Source organism: Sardina pilchardus, chromosome 21 (genome assembly GCF_963854185.1).
Source record: "Sardina pilchardus chromosome 21, fSarPil1.1, whole genome shotgun sequence".
NCBI lineage: Eukaryota > Metazoa > Chordata > Actinopteri > Clupeiformes > Clupeidae > Sardina > Sardina pilchardus.
The window spans coordinates 15,285,542-15,293,041 of NC_085014.1; the positions used below are offsets into that span (position 1 = coordinate 15,285,542).

General features: G+C 50.9%; 1 protein-coding gene across 1 annotated transcript in view; it reads left to right on the plus strand.

Moving 5' to 3' along the window:
- ctnna1 (catenin (cadherin-associated protein), alpha 1) overlaps window positions 1–7,500 on the plus strand; it is a 101,915-nt gene that overhangs the window by 81,243 nt on the left and 13,172 nt on the right. Inside the window, exon 17 of the mRNA XM_062524007.1 lies at window positions 1,621–1,726. Within this exon, the coding sequence (XP_062379991.1) occupies window positions 1,621–1,726 (106 nt within the window). The remainder of the gene's footprint in view (window positions 1–1,620; window positions 1,727–7,500) is intronic.

Sequence of the window (7,500 nt, forward strand, 5' to 3'; positions counted from 1 at the left end):
TCCCACCTATTCTTTCTAATCTAAGCCTAGCCCCAACACCACTCTTTGCATAATGATTCTGCAGTTAGGGGGTAAGGGATCATTTGGCCATAGCAAAAACCTGTGTGTGTGTGTCTCCCTCTCTCTTTCTCTCTCCTCTCTCCTCTCTCTCTCTCTCTCCTCTCCTCTCCTCTCTCTCTTCTCTCTTGGCTCTCTCTGTCTCTCTCCTCTCTTCTCTCTCTCTCCTCTCTTCTCTCGCTCTCCCCCCTCTTTTTGCTTTCCCCTCTTTTTTTCTCTCGCTCTCACACTCTCTCTCTCTGTGAGGTGTGTGTGTGTGTGTGTGTGTGTGTGTTGGGAGGTAACATCCTGCCGCTTCAGTCTCGGAGAGCTCCCCTGTCCCCTGTGGTGTGCTGCCCGCTGAAGTAACGCATGGCTACCTCCATGTGGACTCCAAGTCTCCTGACAAACATCAAGAAAAGGGGTGGGGTGAGGATGCGATGGTGGAGAAGAGAAAGGGAGGATGAGAAAAAAGGGAAAAGGCAGAGAAAGGACAGAAAAAAAGAAGCCACAGAGGGAGACAGGAAGAGGGAGAACACAAAATTCCATCTGTTGTGGGTTGGAGTGCTCAGTTTAGCCGGGAGAGAGCAGCTTTGAATCCAGGTTGCGCCACTTGCCAACTGTGCCCCGGAGTCCCTTGTGGGGGCACAAAGCTGGCAAACGCCATGCCAGCTTCAACCGAGGGGGAGAGACTGAGGGAGAGGAAGAGAGGAGGGGAGGGTGGGGGTGGCAGACGCAAGAGGCAGGGGGAGACAGGCCAGAACCCTATTAAGCTCACAGGGCCAGCGTAGCAGCCCCCAGGACCCATGGAGGGCACAGCCCAGCCCTGCCCAGCCCAGTACAGGCAGTCCAGCATAGCACAGCACAGCACAGCAGAGGGCGGGTCTGGCCGTAGCCCTTCTAGCACCATCTGGACGGCTTTACACACACACAGACAGACAGACCATTTACAATCCAGGGCGGCTGCCATGAGACAAAATGTGATGCTTGTGATGCCTCCGTTTTATTTATTTATTTATCTATTATTTAATTATTTATTTTTCTTATTTTATTCATCTATTTGGTTGTGAAGAGGGGAAGGTTTATCTGACGAGACGGGTCAGGAAGTGAAGACCCTACAGACTCTCCCACAGGTCCATGTGATTCTGTTAGCCATTCCCCACTCGCGCCGGCCCCTTGCTACAACTTTTGGCAACAGGAGAGTGTGTTCGGAGAGCCATCCAGACACATGCGAGCCGCTGTCATAATTCCCATTTCCACACCAGTCCGCCCATTCCACCTTCCCCTAGGGGAGGGAGAGGGTGGAGAGGGAGGAGGGGCTGCTGGGGGTGGGGGGGGTCTGTTCTGTGTGCTTTGGAATGCCCGTCGGCTCCGTGTCGGATGAGCGGGTCTCAGTGTGTTTGGGGAGGGTTGGGAGCGATGGCTGGCAAACACTGTCTGACTGACGCCATGTGACTCTCTCTCTCTCTCTCTCTCTCTCTCTCTCTCTCTCTCTCTCTCTCTCTCTCTCTCTCTCTCTCTCTCTCTCTCTCTCTCTCTCTCTCTCTCTCTCTCTCCATCTCTCCCTCTCTCGTTCTCCTCCAGGGGGAAGGGCCCGCTGAAGAACACCTCGGATGTGATCAGCGCCGCAAAGAAGATCGCCGAGGCCGGCTCCAGAATGGACAAGTTGGGCCGTACCATTGCCGACCAAGTAAGTGGAATGAAGGCCTCTTTCCTTGAGAGAGCGGGGGGGGGGTTGTGTGTGTGTGTGTGTGTGGGGCGGGGTGGGGGGGGGTTTAGTATAGGGAGATGGACCATTTCTAAATAATCCATGTCCCAGCATTTCATGTAAAGATTTTCTCCCAGGGGAGTATGTGCATAATTCATTTGTTGAGTTTTTCACACCCCCTCCTTTCAAAAAGCCGCCACCATGCAGTGTTTGTGTGCACATGTAGTATTTTTTATTTACTCTGCGAGCAGCTAATGGGGAATGGTATGTTGACAGTTTGCCTTCTACTCCGCATTCGTGTCTCTTTTCCCACTGGCTGGAGTATTGCTCGGCAACAGTGAGGCTGAAGCAAACGCTGTCTCAAGATGTCTTACAGTAAACACTGATGTATCTGCTTTTATGTTTCACCCAGTGGAAAAAAAAAAGGTCTGAAGGTCGGTTTGAGTTTTGTTTATTTTAGAGCCTCGTCTTCAAATATATTTGTATTGCGGTCGTAAGCCAAGATGTAAATGTGTCTTGCTAGCTTTCTTCAAACATGACTTCTGCAGGGGTAGCAGGGGGGTTCTTAGATCAGCCCAGCGAACATGACCAGACTAACACAGTCTAGCCCCAATCCCACCCACCCACCCCCTCCCACATCCAACAATCCCCAACATCCTCGTCGACATTGGTATGCAAGCGCAGAAGGCCTTGCGCCATGCATTGCAAACTCGACGAGGGTTAGCTGAATTATTAATAATCATCTGCATCAAAGTTTGCTTAAAAAAAATCTTTTTTTTTTTTTTTTTTTTTGGTTGATCATTTCATGTACTGTAGGACAGGGAGGGAACCTTAAATCTAAGCACCTTTATCTCATTTGCTGCATGGCCATAGCCTTTAATTAAAGCCGGCTCGGTAACATCTGCAGTGTGCACACTTCTTTCAGGGGAAAAAAAAAGAGAGAGAAAAAAACCTCACCTTTCTCCCACATAATCTTGCATAATGAGCAGCCCCTCGCCATCATCTGGAAAGCACTGGCGGTTTTGATATTTTATTGAAGTCATGCTTTGATCCGCGGAGGGGCTGATCCATTTTTCCAACTTTGCGACGGCATTACCTGCACTGGCCCAGACGCAGTGGGAATGCTAAATAAGGAGTTCACAAGGGGCACTGGGGGAGGAGGGGGGGGGGGCGGGGGTGTGGTGTTTGTGCTCCTGGCCCCCAACACACACACACACACACACACACACACACCAAGTTCTGTGAAGCTGTTTACTCAGTGTTATGAACACAATGGTATCCCCCTAAGAAAACAGATGGGGTCTGCTCAGGAGTCTATGTGTGGATGGGTGAGTTGGTGGGTGGGTGAGGGACCAAGAAGACGAAGACGGCACATGAATGCCTCTGTGTGTGTGTGCGTGTGTGTGTGTGATTTGTATGTTGTTTACACTCCTAATGTCCGCTCCTGTGTCGATGCATGTTTGCACGCACACCGTCTGACGCGTTTGCCCGTGCGTGCGTGCCCGTGTGCTTGTTTCTGTGTCTTCATGTGTGCGCGCATCACCGCGTGCGTGTGGGCACATTAAATCAGACTGCATGAGCTAGCATGAGCAAGGTGCAGGAGCCGTTCGTTCGTTCGTTCGTTCAGCTGCCTCCTGGCATGTTTGTGGGTGTTGTGTACCACCGAGGGGTTTCAGGGCTTCTGCAACACTCTGAAGTATAAATAAATCAACAGCGGTTGGTCAGAAAAGGCCAGCACTGATGCAGGACAGGGAGTGCAGAAGGCCATACATCCCTGACGTCTCTGAAATGGTGACTCAGTAACCATCTGCTACAAACATACCAGACCTAAGTGGGCCAGGAGCCCCTCTGCATGGCTGCTTACATACTGTATGTAAAAAATGCAGTCCGTGATTCTGCGACAGGTTGTGAAAAATTAAGCTCTACATCCAATTAAATGACACCTTTCCCCTACGTAATCCTGAAGCAATGTTTGATTGGTTGGAATAATATATGGCTTCTAATGAGGGGAACTGAGTGGATCCATGCCTAGGACTTTGTAAGAGCACCACAAGTTATTTATCAAGCGCGCGCACGTACGCGCACACACACACACACACACACACACACACACACACACACACACACACACACAGAGAGAGAATGGACAGTTGACACACACACACAGAGAGATAATGGACAGTTGGATGACCTTAAGGCGAAATTAGCTGCAAAGTTAAAGTTGTCCCTCTCTGACAAAAATGTGTGACTCTGAGGGTTCAGAGTGACCAAGTCATGTTACTAATTCTTTAAAAGAGAATGTTGTAATGAGAATCATGCCATCTCATGTGATGCTTGAGTACTGTAGAAGAACACGATGTCCAATTAAAAAATTCCCGTGTTTCGCGAGAAACGTCCCGTCAGCTTTTGAGTGTCAAATGCATTTATTGCATCCGACATGCAGTTCACACCCGAGTTGGCCATCATTCTGGAAATCAGTCAGTGGCGGCTGTGAAAGAAAATCACGGAAACCACAAACTGCAACACACACACACACAAAAGAAATCACACACCATAAGCATGCGATTAGACTGCAGAGGTTTGAGGGCAGTAGGTTCGTCAGTCCTGGCTGGGACTGGGGGATGGAGTGGAGGTTGAAGAACAGCTTGGTGGTGGTAGTGAGGAGTTTGGATGGAGGAGGCTGCTAAAGGTGGCGTGGGTGGTCGGGAGGAAAGCCTGAAGAGACCTGAATCCATTAAAGGAGTGCTTCGTCTTTAATTAGCGGCCTAATTACCAGGTGGCAGCTTTTTAATTTATTTACACGCATCTATATTTAGCGCTCGCCCGCTCACTCGCTCTCTCGTTTGTTCGTTCATTCATTCGTGTGCTCGCTCACTCACTCGCTTGCTCTCTCACATGCTCTTGCCCCCTCCGCCACCACTTTGGAGCACAGGGTGCTGCCTGGGAGCCAAAACACAGCACTGCAAGAATGGAGTGAAAGAAGGGGGAGGGGGGCGTAAAGGGAAAAAGGAAAAGGAGGGGGGCGGGGTGTATTGGTGTGAGCCAGCGAGCGAGCGCCTCGGTGCTTGCTTTGCCGGACCACGGTGGTGAGTAATCACACACACACACACACACACACACACACACACACACACACACACACACACACACACTCGCACAGTCTCTCTCTCACACACACACACAAACGGGGTACGCACACACGCACACACACACACACACGCATCTCAAAGAGGAGGTGAGGAGCAGGACCATGACTCTTGTGCTCGCGTTCGATTTTTTTTTTCCTTCCTTTTTTTCTTCCCCTTTTCATTTCTACCCACCCTTTCACAGTTTGTTTGTTTGTTTGTTTGTTTGGACTCCTGTTTTCTGGTCTGTGCCAAAGCTCCATATCAGAATGCACTGGAGCTTGCCAGGGCACTTACCCGTGTGTGTGTGTGTGTGTGTGTGTGTGTGTCTGCGTGTGTGTCTGCGTGTGTGTGGGCGCGTGCCTGTACAGAGTTTTTGAGGAGGGGCGGGAAACTTGACTTTTTTTTGTTTTTATCCCCTCCCCCTGTGTCTTACAGCATCTCCCTCCAGATGGTCCCAAACCTATTGTATCTCTGCACTTTTTAACATAGTCAAACATGGCGTGGGGAGTTTCAGAACTGTTATTTGGCTGTGTGTGTGTGGGTGTGTGTGGGTGTGGGAGGGTGTGGGAGGGTGTGGGAGGGTGTGTGTGTGTGGGGTATGCAAGGGCCAGGCAAGCAGCAGGGGCGGGGATGAAATCAGTTAAATGGGTGTAACAGAGCCCCATTAAAGTTTAAAGAAATGAGTGTACTGCGAAGGGTGTGGGGGGGAGGGGGGGTGCAGGATTTAGGTCAGTGCCACGCATAGGTCTGCACTGCAGTTTATTAACAATTTACGAGCAGGACTCTGCAGGGGCACCAAGTGAGAACTTGGGCGCCGGCGCTGGTAAACAAATAATGCAGCGTAATTGAGATTTATAATGTAAATGTGCGAGCCACCATGTGGCCAATAAATACCCGTCTCGCTCGCTCTCAGCACATGTGGACAGACATGTGCAGGCGGCAAAAGCTGATGCAGCCGTGTGTGTGTGTGTGTGTGTGTGTGTGTGTGTGTGTGTGTGTGTGTGTGTGTGTGTGTGTGTGTGTGTGTGTGTGTGTGTGTGTGTGTGTGTGTGTGTGTGTGTGTGTGTGTGTGTGTGTGTGTGTGTGTGTGTGTGTGTGTGTGTGTGTGTGTGTGTGTGTGTGTGTGTGTGTGTGTGTGTGTGTGTGTGTGTGTGTGTGTGTGTGTGTGTGTGTGTGTATGTAGGCAGGCATAGCACATAGCACACACATTCACAAACACACACACACACACACACACACACACACACACACACACACACACACACACACACATTCCAACCATACATACAAACACACACACATAGTGATGTACCATGTGCACAAATACATTAACTCCTACACACACACAGGCCCACACAATGGGAAAGCCATGCAGACAAACACTCCCCACCCCAGCCCCAGCAGCCCCACAGGCTGGTAATATAAGGCTTGCATATTTAGCGTGGAGCGGGCACAGGGTTGCGGCGTGTGGGGCTCGCGCGCTTTATCCTCATGATGTATACCGACATACATAGTGTACTTTTCCAATTTGCATTCAATCAGCGCAGATTTATGATGATCCACGAGCGGCGGCGGTGGTCCGACTCGAATCCCCCCTCTGGACTTGCAACGCTTTATGGTGACAGGGCAGTAAATTTCTCCCCCCACCCCCACCACACACACACACACACACACACACACACCCCTCTCCCTGCCCCACCACCCATCCCCACACACTCCGGCGGAGGAACAAAAGTCGAGTGGGAGAAGGGGCCCACAAATTCACAGCTTTGCAGTTCAAGGGTCAGCCAGAGAAGAGAGAGCACAGACACCGATAGCTCCCCACCCCAATCACCGAGCAAGCACACATGCACCCGTGCACACATTCACTCACTCCAGCTCTCGCACACACACACACACACACACACACACACACACACATGGATACGCAGACATACAATCATATACTTGTTCACTAGCACATACAAACACATATTTACTCTCTCTTACTCACTGTATTACTAGACACTTGTCTCAACCTTTCTCCTTCTCCCTCCTCCTTTCTCGCTCTCTCTCTCTCTCTTGCACACTCTCTTTATCTCTCTCTCTCTCTCTCTCTCTCGCTGGCCTTCATTTTTTCCCCCTCCCTTGTTGTTAAACAGAGTTTTTATTTATAGGTTGCATCGCTCGTCCCTCTCGTGCTCTAAAAATGCAGTTATGCTAGAGCCGGGGCCAAAGGCCCGTCCGTCTGTTTGGTACGGGTGGTCGGAGAGGAGGTGTGCGGGGGCGAAGACCAGAGACGTACGTCGTACGTGGTACGCTGCTGCCACCTCCACCACCACCTCTCTCTCTCTCTCTCTCTGCCCCCACCCCCCGCCTCTGAAACTCGCCACAAAACACCAAGGCGCAGTATGTAGCGTTGGATGTGGCACGTTAGCTTTGTCCTGCTGTGCGATCTTGTCGCCGCGCTCCGCACTCAGCGCCAGTGTGGTTAATAGAGCTGCTGTAGAGAGTTGATGGAACGAGTTGGATTTGATTGGTTGGGGGTAGGGGGTATTTGCTGGTGGTAGTTTGCGTGTTGGTAGACCGGTTGCGTGATTTCACAGCAGGCCATATCTGGAGGGGGGGCGGGGTAGATGGGGCATGTCA